A 16,562-nucleotide genomic window follows, 5' to 3' on the forward strand; every position below is an offset into this window, starting at 1 on the left:
ATTTTGAAACTAATTTTAAATATTGAAATACTTTGTTGTTACTTTTCACTCTATGTATCACTTCCAGAAAATCCCAGGGATCACATGAACAATGAATAAGGATTCACCGCAGCTCTTTGGAAATGAGAAGAGCAGAGTTCATGGATTATAAAACAGTTTTTACCAAATTGGAGATGATCACTTTTGCTGTATGTTATCTAAACTGATAAAGCCCTATGAACCTAATAATCATAACATCAGCTATTGCTGATTAACACAGAGTTATTTCCAGTTGCACTGAGTCTTGTGAGAGGAGGGGGAGGGAGAGGAGAAGGAGGAGGAGACTGCGAAAAGTGTATTATAGAATGCAGTTTCTGTCCAGATTGCTTCACAACATCAGTTGGTGTGGTGCGTATGCTGCTCCGATCACTTGCTGTGCCTGTGCACAGTAAAAATACTAGTGTGATCAGTTTATGGTCCTCAGCAGATACCATATTTGTAACGTCCTCTGATCAGCTACAACTAAATTTATTATAGTTGGACAGAATATGCAAGGAATAGATATGTATGAAAATCCAAAACCTAAGAAATACTGTATCAGAGGATTACATGTGGCCATCATTGTAGGGTCAGTGGTAGTGGTAGGGTTAGCAGTGGGACTGGGAGTTGGTCTTACTTATCCAAGTCCATGTAAGACTAATGAGGGTGAGGTGACAACCACAGTGCCTACAAGTACTTCTTTATCTCCATCTCAACCAGACCAGGAGTTTTGTCCTGCCAAAAATGACAACTCTGGAGAGTGGAAGGAATTCAGACTGCCAATTTACATCAACCCTGTACACTATGACCTGGAGCTGCAGCCCTTCTTGGATAAAGACACCTACAGTGGTAGTGTGACTATCCATATCAATGTAAGTGCAGCGACCAAGCACCTGTGGCTCCATATTCGAGAGACCAAGTTAACTGGACAGCCGAAGCTGAGAAAAGCCAGCACCAACCAAGAAATCCTTGTCAGCGACTGTTTCCAGTATACGCTCCATGAGTATGTAGTCTTTGAGTCAAGTGAAGAACTGAAACCTGAAACCTATCTCTTGACCTTGCAATTTGCAGGACCTCTCAATGGCTCTCTGGTGGGATTTTATAGGACAACCTACGTGGAAAAAGGAATTATCAAGTAATGTATCAATAACGTGTTACCCTCTTCTTTGCATCCTGTCGTTTCCCCCTGTTTGCCTTCTTATCTTGATGAATTTTTTTTAAATCTAAAAATGCTTTACTATGTACTATTGCAAAGTAAATAATCCTGCGGCAGTTAAATACTTGATTTACCAAACAATTAATGGTTAACAATTTGCATAGTTAACAGGACACAGATTAAATTAATCTTTCACTCAGTTATCCTTAGAGAAGCTGTTTGAGTACTACAAATGTATTTAGCAGTATCAGACTGGACTAGCATTCTGTTTTACGATGATCTTTATGTTGGTCAAGTATATCTTAATATTGCTCAAGTAGAAAATCAAACTCATATCTGGTGTAGGCGTGAGCCCACAATCAGGAAATTTATACAAAGTACCAAGGGGATTAGAGTGGGAATACATGAATGAGCCAGAACATCTGTAAGAGTCATGCATATGTCAAATAAGCCATTACTATGTTAAAGCTGATAAATGGGTTATAACATATAGGTTATGACTATAGAAAGCAAAATATTTGTCTAAAGGTTTTAACAATGACAAACTCAGTAGGCTTTCAAACCTGAAGAGGTTACAATGTTGTAGCTGCATAGTAAATGATAATACATTTTGAATGCTGATCTGTGGCACGGGAATTGCAGTGGTTTATAAATTGTACCTAACTATAGACAAGTATTACAATATGGATTCAATTACATGTTTGCATTCTGGAAATTCCCCATACACTTGTGTCAGTTATAAAGCTAAAATGGATGTATCCACAACTTTAAATATGTCACTGATTTACATGTCTCATTCATAGTGATTTAAGAGCAGTGATGGACAGCAGGAATGCTATAGATAAGTATCATGCAGAAAATTTTCTTTTTTTTCCTGGTATTTATTTATTTATATTTATATTTATTTATTTATAAAATATTTTACCAGGATGGATAGCTTAAAATTTCTCTCTGTTTCAAGTATGTCCTGGGCCCACAAAACACTGCATTGTTACAATAAGGTAAAATATAATATTACAAAAAAGAAATACTATATATATATATATACATACACACATATATAATTGCAACACATAACAGGTGATACATATAGTCAACCATGACAGGTGCATTTTTTATTGAGATAAGTTGCTTAGGTCTCTTTCAGATTTCAGATTGAATGAAGATTTGACTCTGTCCGTGAGGTTATTCCATAATTGCGGTGCTCTGTACGAAAAGAAGGATCAAGTCGCTTTCTTTTTGCATTGATTTAGATTAAATAAAGTGCTGGTACTGGATCAGAGGTTATAGGAGGTGGGAACAGCTGGAGAAAGCATTCTACTCAGGTAGGGTGGGAGCTTCCCAGAAATGCTCTTATACACAAGGCTGTAAAGATGGAGAGTGTCTCAGGATTCCAGCAATAGCCAGTTCAGCTCTTTTAACATGTCACAATGGTGGGTTCAGTAATTACATTATAGTACAAAGTGGCAGAACAAATTATATAAGGTATTAAGTTTATTAAGGTGAGTTTGAGGCGCAGGGGCATATATTACATCCCCATAATCAATGACCGCCATTAGCATTTGTTGCACTATCTGTTTCCTTACTGAAGGGCTTAGGCAGGATTTGTTTCTGCACAAGGTCACCTAGGTTTGAGTAAAGTTTTGAGGAGATTGTTTTCAATGTGAAGGCCAAGGGATAGATTGGGGTCTAGCAACACACCTAGATATTTGAAAGAACAGATTGGGGTCAGTGCAGTATTTGAATTTGTTCTGATTCATAGTTGTGAATTTTGTAGTTTATGTAATTTAGGTACAGTTCCAAAGATCATTATGACGGTTTTGTCAGTGTTAAGGAATAGTTTGTTAAGTGCAATCCACTTTTCTACCTCTACGAACTGGTCTTGGACCACAACCTCAAGCTGCAGTAGATTGGGTTGACTAGCATAGATTACAGTGTCATCTGCATACATGTATACAGTTGAGGCTTTTCAGACGTTAGGTAGATTATTTATAAATAATGTGAATAGTAGGGGGCTAAGTATGGAGCCTTGGGGAACACCACACGTGACAGCCAGGGAGAGGGAGGAAGACACTATCAGAAATGGTCACATATTTTGATTGCTTGATAAATAAGATCCAAACCAGGTTAGTGGACAATCACCAATACCTGAGTTTTTAAGTTTAAGTAAAAAAAAATGGTCTACTGTGTCTAAGGCCTTGGCATAAACTAACCCAAATACATGAATGAATAGGGCTGTTTTAGGACAGCCTGTGATAAAATATTTAATTGTACATTAACTGAACCATGCCATCCAAAGCATGACAGATATTTCATAATATTTATTGTCTATAGCCTGAACAGTGCAAATGATATATGATCCAGGGTGTAACCTATTCTGTACAGATGCATATCTTAAACTATTATCCTGAAAATGTTTTGAAGAGAATTAAGGAAACCTTGCTGGCACAACACTGGCATAAGATGAGAAGACATGTAATTAACTGTCCAGTGACATAAGGAAAATCTCTCATTATCGTCAGATTTCTTGTGAAAAATGTTTTCTTAGCCTGACTTCCAATAACCCAGAGCAGTAACTTAAGAAACCAACGTATTCTCTGCATTCTTCTAAATTAGCCATGGCATCATTTTCTGCCTAACGGTACCAAAACCTTCTTAACTAAAGGCACCTGACAATAAATAGATGTGAAAGGACATGCATATTTGTTTAAAACAAACACTTTTAAACAAATATACAAACCAAAATAAAGCATGAAACATGTTAAAAGTATGTGATAAACATCTATAAACTTACTATAAACTTGGTCAAATTGCATTATTAGGTACACCACTCAACTAGGGGAGTTTCATTAGCCCCTAAGTCCTTACCCACCAATCTCATTTTTAGACCAGTATGACAGACACAGTCAGTTCTGTAAGTATCCACTCATTGTGCAGTAGCAGATGAGAGAAACCTGACATTGGAGCCTGCTCTGCGTGACCACACTGATCAGACTCCCTTTTCTCTCCCTGTCAATATGTCGCAAGGTGAAGTGATACAGCATGTGCAAATCTGTTAGACATGCCCAATGCGCTTTACCAGCATTCCTAGGGATAGGACACTGATTGGTTAGATCAGTGCCCCCTGGAGTAAGTGTGGAAAGCATAAGAAAGAAGAAGCAAGAAGCATAAAATCTTATATACCTGCTTTTTTTAGCCTGTAGAGTGGGACAACTGTCTCATTGATGATGATAGTGATGCATGCCTCTTTAACAAGTTTACTTCCTCTAGCCATTTATCTAATGTTCTATCAACATGCTACATTTGTCATACTATACAGATACTGGTTCTTGGCCTATATGCATGCTACTCCAAGCTGTAACCAGGGCCAGTGCAATGATTTCTGTCACCCTAGGCAAAGATCCATTTTTCCACCCCCTCATGTCACTGACAGACACTCACTGACAGACACACACTCACTGACAGACATACACTCACTGACAGACATACACTCACACCGAAACTCACTGACAGACATACACTCACTCACTGACAGACACACACACACAGACACTCACTGACAGACATACAGACACACACTTACTGACAGACATGTACTCACTCACTGACAGACACACAGACACACACAAACACTCACTCACTAACACACAGACACTCACTGACAGACACACACTCACTGACAGACATAGACTCACTGACACTCACTGACAGACATACACTCACTCACTGAAAGACATTCACTGACATACATATACTCATTCACTGACACACACACATACAGACACTCACTGACATACATACACTCACTTACTGACAGACACACACACACAGGCAGACACTCACTGACAGTCAAACACTCACACACTCACTGACAGACACACACAGGCAGACACTCACTGACATACATACATACACTCACTTACTGACAGACAGACACACACACATACAAACACACTCACTAACAGTCCAACACTCACACACTCACTGATACACAGACTCAGACATGCAGCCTCCCTACCTCCATGGGGTCTAGTGTGGGCAGCTCCCCACTCCTCTAGTGCTGTTTAGTATGCCTGGGCCAGAATGACGTCATATTCCGGCTCCCGGCATTACAGAGGGCGTGTGAGGGAGGAGTGGGGAGCTGCAAGAAGAGCCTTGTTGTCTGCGTCCTCTCCTCCGGCATTCATTGGCAAAGCAGGCACCTGCCATCAGGGTAAGTAGGTGCCTGCTCTGCCATACAAATGGTCCCCTCTTGGGCCCCCTGTGACAGGGCGCCTCTCGGCACCCCCATTTTTGGGCGCCTGGAGGATCAACCCAGCGCTGAGGTGAGGTGGCTTTAGAGCCGCTCAACCAGCGCTGCGGCCCAGGACAGGGTGAGCCCACCAGGAAATATCCCAGTGGGCGCTCCCAGCAGGCCAGTGCCCTAGGTGAATGCCTAATTCGCCTAACGGTTGTGCCGGTCCTAGCTGTAACATTAGGCCATTTTCAAAGAAATGACAATATACAGGTCGACAAGTCTTTCTCCTGATTTACCAGTTTCATTCACTAAGCAGGAATACTTTGTACATGTGTTTCTATTTTAGACAATGAGCAAAACAATATAAAAGGGTATTGAATTAAATCATTGTTTGTTTCTCCAATCCAAAAAAGCAATATATATAGAGAGTGTTTAGAATATTTTTAAAACGACTAAATCTGGCAAAATGCATCAAAACAATTCAATAAACTCTAAATGAAGAACAATGAAACTATGAGATGAAATATGAGAACTAACTTTGCTTATTTAGCACTTATCCATTTCAGGAAAGTTAGGGGCCTCATTTTTTTTTGTTTACTTTAATCATGTTGGAGATGAGAAAACCCTTTTGTTAGTGTCAGCACAGACACAGCTGTCAAAGTGGCTGAGATTCCACGATAATTAAACCTGTCATGTTCTGCTTATATTTATAAAGTAGAGAAACAAAGAAACATTTGCAGTAATGATTTTTCTCTCAGATGCCATTGCTCATTCTTAAAAAAAAGTTTTTTTTAAACGTAGAACATTGAAAATGTGCATCAATAAGGTTTAAAAATAAGTAATAATTGAAATAATCCAGTTTAGTACTTAAATCGATAACACCAACCAGTATGCATCAAATGCTACAAAAGGTGATTTTAACGTTGGAAAAAAAAAAAACGAATGCAAGGTTTAAAAAGTGATGTCATAATCATGGGAACAAATGTAAAGTTCCTGTTTGGTCCACTTTACGGATTTTGCCCTATAAGAATCAATTTGTAAATGGCACAGATGTTAACAGGGTTATGCACTAAAGGGAGAGTTCAAAGTGAATTTCAAATTCTAGGCCAAAGTAGCTGAACTGGAAGCATAGCTGAATTCACTTTGAATTCTCACCTTAATGAATTACCCTGCAAGACAAAAACAATGCAAACCCAGTGCAACCATTAACACATCTTTAGAAGCAAAAAAAAAACCAAAAAACAGTAATCATTGTTACATAATGCAATTTAGCAATTTTCGTTTTATTGGTGCAAAGGATGCTGATAATTTACTAATATATAAGGGGTACATAGTTTTCTAAAAAAAAATAAAAAAAAAAATCAATAGAGTTTGCCTGCATATGTCTCACAGACGAGAGGGAGAGGATCAAGAAGGCTTATATGAGGAGCAGACAGTAGACAAATGTTGACATTACATGTATATGTACAATAGAAAATAGAAAAGTTTAAGTAGTTGTTCGTCATATCCTTAATCAATGATGTATCCTTTATCAGAAGAGTGACCAATACAACATAAAATATTTCTTCAATGCTTAAGACAATGATGTGTTTGGCAGAGGAAAAAAGATCGAGTGCAGTGTAGAGTAAATAAATAATTTGGAAAAAATTGCACTTCACACAACTAGGTTTATTTTCTTAACACAATCTATTGCAAGAAGATGCAGAAATTACTGCAGTATATGTGTTTTGTAGTTTGTTTTTACCCTTGGGGAGGTAACATTAGAAAGAAGTGGAGGGGAGCTGCGTGGTAGGTTTGAAAACAAAAACTAGCAGAACTGGGCGAAAGCTGTTCTCTCTCCATTAGAGACCAATTTTAGACCAACATATATTTGGCTGGTGGTAAAAGGCGACTGGCAACTGGTGTGGAACAGCACTGGTCCATTAAGGGGGCTCGTTAAGTGGTGCTGGAAATGTATGTGTGTGCAGAAGGTGGGGGTGTACATGTGAGGAGGGTGAGTGAAACTTGAAGTAAATTTGAAAACAAAGAATGAGCAATTGTCTTCCCCACTCCTTCTCACCTCAGTGCTGTCCCAGTTATCTCCTGGTTGGTGACAAGACACCACAACATAAATTGTGGAGCATATCTGCAAATGGGAAAGGGTTTGCGTGGGGCTTGAAAGGTGCATTTGTGAGGCAGACATGGGCATGTGACATAATGCCAAATATGGGTTTGTTAAAGATGCTGACTAAGCAGCCGTAGAAAAGAGACAATTGTGGAGCATGGATCAGTCCCAAAATTGCAAGTAGGCAGAGCAGGCAACTGCCTATAGATATCTTTCTACTAGGGGTACATACTTTAAATACTAATGTAGAATTTTCCCTTTAGCTATATTTACTATAAATTTCCATTTTATGATGTGGTAATTTCTCCAAATCATGGGGTGAGCAACAAAAAACAGTTTTTCTTGTAGTGGGGGAGATAAACATGGGCGTCTGCAGGATTTTTTCCGGGGGGGGGGGGGGGGGAGTGGGGAGGTGGAATAATTGTAATGACATCCATGCTTGGCCCCTTTTTGACAGTGTCATGAAGGGGAGGAGCATAGTCATTATCACATAAATCCAGGGTGTCAGGAATACATGTTTGTTTTCCTCACACTATAGTGTTCCTTTAATCAAATTAAAGGAACATTCTGGTCATCATAACAACTTCATCTAAATGAAAATGCTATTATGCAAGGAGGCCCCTAGGTGCTCTCTTTCCTTTAATGGGTGAAACCGCTCTCACCTTACAAGGAAAAAAAAAGGTTAAAGGAACTTAACATGTATAGCTTGGAGGAAAGACGAGACAGGGGGGATATAATAGAAACATTTAAATACATAAAGGGAATCAACACAGTAAAGGAGGAGACTATATTTAAAAGAAGAAAAACTACCACAACAAGAGGACATAGTCTTACATTAGAGGGGCAAAGGTTTAAAAATAATATCAGGAAGTATTACTTTACTGAGAGGGTAGTGGATGCATGGAATAGCCTCCCAGCTGAAGTGGTAGAGGTTAACACAGTAAAGGAGTTTAAGCATGCGTGGGATATGCATAAGGCTATCCTAACTATAAGATAAGGCCAGGGACTAATGAAAGTATTGAAAAAATTGGGCAGACTAGATGGGCCGAATGGTTCTTATCTGCCGTCACATTCTATGTTTCAAATGGTTTAACCCCAAAGGCTTCCTCCAGCTTCATTTGACAGTCTTCTTTTTCTTCTGACACGGTCTTCTCTCCTCCTTGGCTCCTTCTGCTCCTTTACCTTTCTGCTACTTTCTGTTTATTTTGCACCATTCTGCTCCTTTCTCTTTCTGATCCCTTTCTGCTCCTTGCAGACCCTTCCTTCTCCTTTCAGGCCCTTCCAGCTACTTGCTGCCCCTTCCTGCTCCTTGCTGCACCCTCCTGCTTCTTGCAGACCCTTCCTGCTCCTTGCTGCCCCTTCCTGCTCCTTGCTGCGCCCTCCTGCTTCTTGCAGACCCTTCCTGCTCCATGCTGCCCCTTCCTGCTTCTTGCTGCTCATTTCTGTTCCTTTTCCTACTTTACCTTTGCGCTCCTCCTGTCCCTTTCTGCTCCTTGCTGCCCCTTTCTGCTCCTTCTCCTACTTTAAACATAGAATGTGATGGCAGATAAGAACCATTCGGCCCATCTAGTCTGCCCAATTTTCTAAATACTTTCTGCTCCTTCTGCCGCTTTTAGATCATTGCTGACCCTCACTGCTCCTTGATGTCCCTTCCTGCTCATTTCTGTTATTTTTCCTTTCTACTCCTTCTCCTACTTTACCTTTGTGCTCCTTCTGATTCTTTCTGCTCCTTTACCGTTGTGCTCCTTGCTGCCCCTTTCTGCTCATTTCTGTTTCTTCTCCTTTCTCCTCCTTTTCTAACTTTACCTTCCTGCTCCTTGCTGTTCTTTTTTGCTCCTTCTCCTACATTACCTTTGTGCTCCTTCTAATTCTTTCTGCTCCTTTACCGTTGTGCTCCTTCTGTCCCTACCTGCCCCTTTCTACTCATTCCAGAACCTCCCTGCTTCTTGCTGCCCCTTCCAGCCTCTTGCAGCCCCTTGCTGACCCTTTCTGTTCATTGCAGAACCTTCCTGCTTCTTACTGCCCCTTCCAGCCTCTTTCAGCCCCTTGCTGACCCTTTCTGTTCCATGTAGACCATTTCTGTTCCTTCTCTGACTTTACCTTTGTGCTCCTTCTGATTCTTTCTGCCGCTTCCTGCTCCTTGCTACCCCTTCTTTCTCCTTGCTGCCCCTTCTGCTCCTTGCAGACCCTTCCTGCTCCTTGCTGCCTCTTCCTACTACTTGCTGACCCCTCTTGCTCCTTGCCGACCCTTCCTACTCCTTGCTGACTCCTACTGCTCCTTGCAGACCAATCCTACCCCTTCCTGCTTCTTGCTGCCCCTTCCTTCTCCTTGCTGACCCCTCCTGCTTCTTGCTGACACTTCCTGCTCCTTGCTGCCCCTTCCTGCTCATGTCTGCTCCTTTTACTTTACCCTCCTGCTCCTTGCAAACCTTTACTACCCCTTTCTGCTTCTTGCTGACCCTTCCTGCTCCTACCTATTTCTTGCTGACCCCTCCTGCCCCTTGCAGAACCTTTCTGCTAATTTCTGCTCCTGCTACTTTACCTTCCTGTAGGCTTTATCCCCCCCATCCCTCACTTACCTGATCTGTAGTAGGCTGCCCCCACCCATGCCTCACTTACCTGATCTGTAGGCTGCACCCCCATCCCTCACTCACCTGATCTGTAGACTGCCCCCCATCCCTCACTTACCTGATATCTAGGCTGCCCCCCATCCCTCACTTACCTGATCTGTAGCCCCCCCACCTCACTTACCTGATCTGAAAGCTGCCCACCCATGCCTCACTTACCTGATCAGTAGGCTGCCCCCCCCCCCCCATGTCTCACTTACCTGATCTGTAGTCTGCCCCCCCATGCCTCACTAACCTGATCTGTAGGCTGCCTCTGTGCTGCTCTCCTGCGGATGCAGTCAGGAGAGGGAAGCAGGGATAAGCTATAGCTTCCTATCCCTGCCTTTCTCCATTCACAGCGCCTACTGGCCGGTGCCGGTATTGCAGTGTATTCTCACACTGAAACGAAAAATAGCAGTACAAGCTGAAAATCCAGGGGGGGAGGGGAGCATGGCGATAGAGGTGATTGAGAATTCTGAGCCCACAGAGATGTAAATATAACCATTGTTTGACTACTTACCTTGAGAGCAAACCTGGCAGCATACCCACTATACCCTGTTGCAGTTGTTACATTGCTTGGAGTGTTCCTTTAACTTCTTGTCTCTATCTTCATTTTCTGATTAACTGTGGATTACTTCTACTTATTTCAAATTTCAATTACAACTTTTTGCACAAAATAATATCAGTTACTAACAATACTGTCTTACAGTAGCAGACTACATAAACGACAGAATTATTTAGCAAAAGATAGGCAGAAGATAAGATGACTAAAAATAACTATTTTTAATTAATATAAGCAGATTACGGAACAAAATAAAAGGCACTTGAACACCTTAAGGATGGAGGCAATTGTCCAACTTGTGAAAACAAAACAGAATTGGGGCTATGTGTTTGTTCCACTGTAATTTAAGGGTTTATCTTTAACTGCAGCTGGACATATTATATATTGTTAATTAAAGGACAGAAATAACCTTCATTTAACCCCTTTAGGACCGATGACGGTTCAGGACCGTCATCGGAAACATCCCCTTGAGGACCGATGATGGTCCTGTACCATCATATTGGTCTTGGGGAACTTACCTGATCGCCGTCGGTCCCCCGGCGGCGATCAGCTTTCCTCCCAGTCCAGGGAGACTGCCTGTCTGCACAAACAGTCTGCCCGCGGCAGACCAGGACCCGACGTGATCGCTCGATCACATGACCGCAATAGGTGCCTGTGTATCTGCCTGCAGGGGGACTAGCTGTGCTGACAGGCAGTCTCCCTGCAAGTGGAAAATGACAAATAAAGTTTTAAAATAAAGTAATAAGTGTAAAAATATATATATATGTATGTATATAAGATATATATACATGTATTATATCTATATATAATATATGTATATATATCATATATAAAATGTCATACTAAGTGTATTTTTATATTTATATATACATAAAAATACACTTATAATTAAATTACACACATATATATATAGAATATATATAATAACTATATATATTGTATATATATATTATTATAAAATATAAATAATAAGTATATAAAATAAATTAAAAAATGTAAAAATAATTTTTAATAATTAAAAAAATTATATATATATATATATATATATGTAATTTTATTCTAACGGTATTTTGATATTAATATATATATATATATATATATATATTTACATTTATATAAAAATACACTTAGAATAAAATGATATATCTATGTATAAATAAAGAAATAGAAATAATACGAAATGTACATATGATCATATACATAATTGCATAAATAATTTCATAAATATACATGTAGACTTCAAATATATAAATATGTATATATATTTAAATTCTATGTGCATATTTATGTAATATTATTACATAATAATGTAATTTTACTGATTGCAGATAATTTAATTTGCTAGCACTTTGTTTACCCTGTAACTTTCTAGGACACCCTAAAACCTGTACATGGGGGGTACTGTTTTACTTGGTAGACTTCGCTGAACACAAATTTTAGTCTTTTAAAACAGTAAAACATATCACAGCGCTGATATGGTCAGTGAAAGTGAAGTTTTTTGCATTTTTCACACACAAACGGTACTTTCACTGATGATATTATAGCTGTGTTAGGTTTTACTTTTCTGAAACACTATTATTTGTGTTCAGCAAAGTCTCCTGAGTATAACAGTACCCCACATGTAGAGGTTTTATAGTGTTTTTGAAAGTTACAGGGTCAAATATAAGGCTTGATTTTACACAAATACACAAATACACAAATATAAATGCTAACTTTGGCCAGTGTTTGTGACTAAGTGGCTACTAAAAAGATTGGGCATACCCCATATTGAATACCCTGGGTTGTCTACGTTAACAAAATATGTACATGTGGGGTGTGATTCGGGGATTTATGACCGATAACAGTATTACAATGTCAATATTGATGTAAAAATATATATATTGAAAGAGCAATTTCCTACTTGTACCCTATAACTTGCAAAAAAAAAAGCAAAAAAGCATGTAAACACTGGGTGTTTTTAAACTCAGGACAACATTTTGAATCTATTTAGCAGTTTTTTCATTAGCTTTTGTAGATAATTAAAAGATTTTTCAAGTAAAAATCCAAAAACATGTTTTTTTTCAAATCTTTCACCATATTTTATTATTATATATGACATGATACAAATAATGATATGTGAAGAAAGCCCTTCTTGTCCTGAAAAAAACAATATATAATTTGTATGGGAACCGTAAATGAGAGAGCGGAAAATTACAGCTAAATACAAACACCACAAAAGTGTTAAAAACAGGCCGGTCCTTAAGGGGTTAATATTCTATACGTATGAATTAACAGTAACACATTAAATGATTGAAAAAGTAAAATTTTACACAATTTTGCTTATAATTATTTTTACACATCAAGTGCAAATAGGGAAAAAGAAATCAAAGTAGATTTACATATCAGTCCTGGCTGTTAAATGTCTTATATGTCTAAGTTTTAAATAAATTTTTGGTATTTAATGCCAACTCTATACATATCTTAGAATCTAAACCAAACCTAGCTCTAACTCTTTGCGTACTCTAACCGTACACCTACAATAACCTTAACTCTACATTTTCCCTAACACAACATCAAACCTTAAACTACACAAACACTAACCCTACTCCAACTCTTACCATACTCTAGCACGAATGCTAACCCCAACGGTAACTATAGACCTAACAATACTGACATCAGCAGAAAGATTATCCAGCTTGCGCAGTGCAGAGCTCTCTGTGAGCCCTCTGTACTGTTTAATTGCAGAATGAGAGGGAGATCAGATGACATGCAGGGAGAAGACCGTAATGGAGGAGAAATGATTGAAGTGAAATAAGTTGATTGATGGCTATGGGACAGCCAGTAAATGGCAATTTATTCATGGATTAAGTGGGAAGTTATTAATAGGCGGGCGATACGGGCTTTGTTCACATGGTGGTTTAGTTTGGATGAATTTCATCCATGCAATTGTTTCCAGAAGACTAATTCAGAATGTGACGGACCGCCTGGCACCCCGACTGGGTGCCTCTGCCAATCGATGCCCCTAGTGCTCACCGAGTACTCCAAGCACTTCACCAGACACCATAAGCACTGTAGCCCCTTAGCCGCCGCAGCTTGGCTGGGGTCTCGCCGTCCTCCACCCACCCTGGACCCAAGATCAGGATCCAGCTTCCACTGGGTGAACCTCTCCTACTCCAGGTATAGCAGGAACAGCTCTTATATGAGCTAGTGATTCGCACCTAGGAGAGTATAATGAGTATAGCAATCCCCAGAGTGAATATAGCTGTCCCCTCCACACATAAGACAAGGCTCTATGTTGAGGGTGAAGAGGAACTGATTTTAATGGTGCCACTCTTGGCCTTTTATGACAATCCCCGCGCAAGGGGTACGCCCTCATAGACCTTGTTGGAAACTACAACACAAAGTCACAGACCAATAATAACAGAGTTATAATGCATGACACTCCCACACATAGCATACAATCTCTCCCCTCTGCCTGGGAGATAATTGAGTCAGAAACTGTATTAACTCAATTATTTCCAGGCAGAAAAAAACACACATCTTTACAAAACCTCAAAAGTACTCCAAAAACACATAACATCCCGCAAATGTTACATCCCCTGATAGCCCTGATCTGGTTAACCAACATATAGAAAAAGCAACCAGATCAGTTCAGGAACTCTATGGACGTCACATTTTGACCAACAGCAGGCATGGTCCCATGCCCAAAACAGTTCCAGAGAATCAGGCTGTGTGGTCGGTCCACTTCGGGAATTTGAAGCAGAATACAAAACACCGAACTTATAGGTTCGGGTGTAGGCTCAGTCTATGTCTCTGGTTTGGGAGCTTATTCCCACCGAACACCATTCGACTACTGTTTGAATAACTGAACCCCTGTGGAAGGTAGTGTCAGGACGTCCATCCGTCTGGACGGGCTGTTTCCTCTGTTCCTCGCGGTCCATCCGGTCACGTAAACGCCGGCCGCGAGGGACTCACTTCCTTTTCTAGCATGACGTCCGGAAACCGACGTCATGACGCCAACCCAGAACGACCTGTCACTCAATCCTTCAGAGACTAATCAGGACTCGTCGGAGGCGTGTCTACCCTTCCGAGCCAGGGTATTTAAACTTGCTTCTCCCATTTGCTCATTGCCCTGTCGTGGTTCTAGTCTGCCTAGTCTCTCAGTGCTCTTGTATTTCTGTTATCCCTTTGGTTCTGACCCGGCTTGTTTGACTTACTCTGTTTATCTCTGTTACCCTTGACCCGGCTTGTTCCTCGCTTACCTGTCTTCTCGTTCCCTCGACCTCGGCTTGTCTTTGACTATTCTCTATATTCTCCGTACGTTAGTCCGGCCATTCTAAGGTCCGGTATACGTATCCTGTACCTGTTTGTACTCTGCGTGTTGGATCCCTGTCCCGATCCTGACATTACGACAGGGCCAATGGATCCTGCAAGTACAAACAGTCAGCTTGGTCCTTCTGATCCTAGGTTCGAAGCCATGGAGCACAGAATGGATCAGATGGCGCTAGCACTACAGGCGTTATTGTCTCGTGCTAATAACCCGCCAGAGGAGACGCGTACTACTTCTATTTCTCCTGTGAGCTCTGGCCTAGAGGTAGCCACTGTAGGTGCCTCTTCCCGTATTACACCACCAGTACGTTATGGTGGCTCACCTGAGAAGTGTCGTGGTTTCCTTAACCAGATCAGTATCCACTTTGAATTACAACCTCGCTCCTATCCTACAGATAGGGCGATGGTTGGATTTATTATCACCTTACTCATTGAGAAAGCTCTGAGATGGGCCAACCCATTATGGGAGAATGATAACCCTTTGGTATATAATTATAATGCCTTTGTAGCTGCCTTTAGAAGAACTTTTGACCCTCCTGGTAGAAAGGTCAATGCAGCTAGATTACTGTTGCACCTGAGACAAGAGAACCGAACTCTTGTGGATTATGCACTAGAGTTCAGGTCTTTGGCGGCAGAAGTTAAGTGGAACGAGCAGGCATATATAGATGTATTTTTGAATGGGCTATCAGATGTAATCCTCGACGAGGTTGCTACTAGAGAGCTATCTGAAGATTTGGAGGATTTAATTTCATTCATTTCTCGTATTGATGAGCGTTTAAGAGAGAGACAGAACACTCGAGAGAGGAACCTTAGACCTTCATTTAAATTAGCTCCCGCATTTCAAAGTCCTGATTCCACTACCTCACTATGTCCTGAACCTATGCAGATAGGCAATACTCGCCTCTCAGAGGAGGAGAGGCAGTACAGGAGAAGGGAGGGATTATGCATGTATTGTGGAGTCAGAGGTCACCTACGCCTGAATTGTCCTAATCGTTCGGGAAACGCTCGCACCTAAGTTTCTCTAGAGGACAGGCCTTGGGTGTTTCTATTTTGTCCTCTACGCATAATTATAAAGATCACAGGCTTCTGCCACCAGTTTCTTTAACTTGGGAAAGGGGAGTACTAAGGACCATGGCTTTGATAGATTCCGGTGCTGCTGAGAATTTTATCGATCAAGCCTTTGCTACTAAACACACTATCCCATCCCAGTTAAGGGATACACCCTTGGCCGTTTTTGGAGACCTTTACTTGAGCCTGTTATCTCTCGTGAGACCATCCCAGTTAGCTTAACTGTTGGTATCTTACACGAGGAAAACTTATCGCTTATGCTTATTTCATCCCCTTCTGTTCCCATAGTCCTGGGTTACCCATGGTTAAAAAGACATAACCCTATTATTGATTGGGAGTTAGGGGAGATACTCTCATGGGGCCAGGGTTGCCAGGAGAATTGTTTACGGAGGGTTTCCCCATTGGGTGTAATTAACACACCAGGTAGTTCTACCCAGTCTACAGAGATACAGATACCGCCCCTGTACCTAGACTTAAAAGCAGTATTCGACAAAAAGAATGCT

General features: G+C 40.7%; 1 protein-coding gene across 1 annotated transcript in view; it reads left to right on the forward strand.

Annotated features, from left to right (window-relative positions):
• The first annotated feature begins 376 nt into the window (after positions 1-376).
• The window catches only part of ENPEP (glutamyl aminopeptidase), a 63,911-nt gene continuing 47,725 nt past the window's right edge, over positions 377-16,562 (forward strand). Inside the window, exon 1 of the mRNA XM_063458356.1 lies at positions 377-1,153. Coding sequence (XP_063314426.1) covers positions 528-1,153 — 626 coding nt within the window. The 5' untranslated portion in view covers positions 377-527. The remainder of the gene's footprint in view (positions 1,154-16,562) is intronic.

Source organism: Pelobates fuscus, chromosome 6 (assembly GCF_036172605.1).
Source record: "Pelobates fuscus isolate aPelFus1 chromosome 6, aPelFus1.pri, whole genome shotgun sequence".
NCBI lineage: Eukaryota > Metazoa > Chordata > Amphibia > Anura > Pelobatidae > Pelobates > Pelobates fuscus.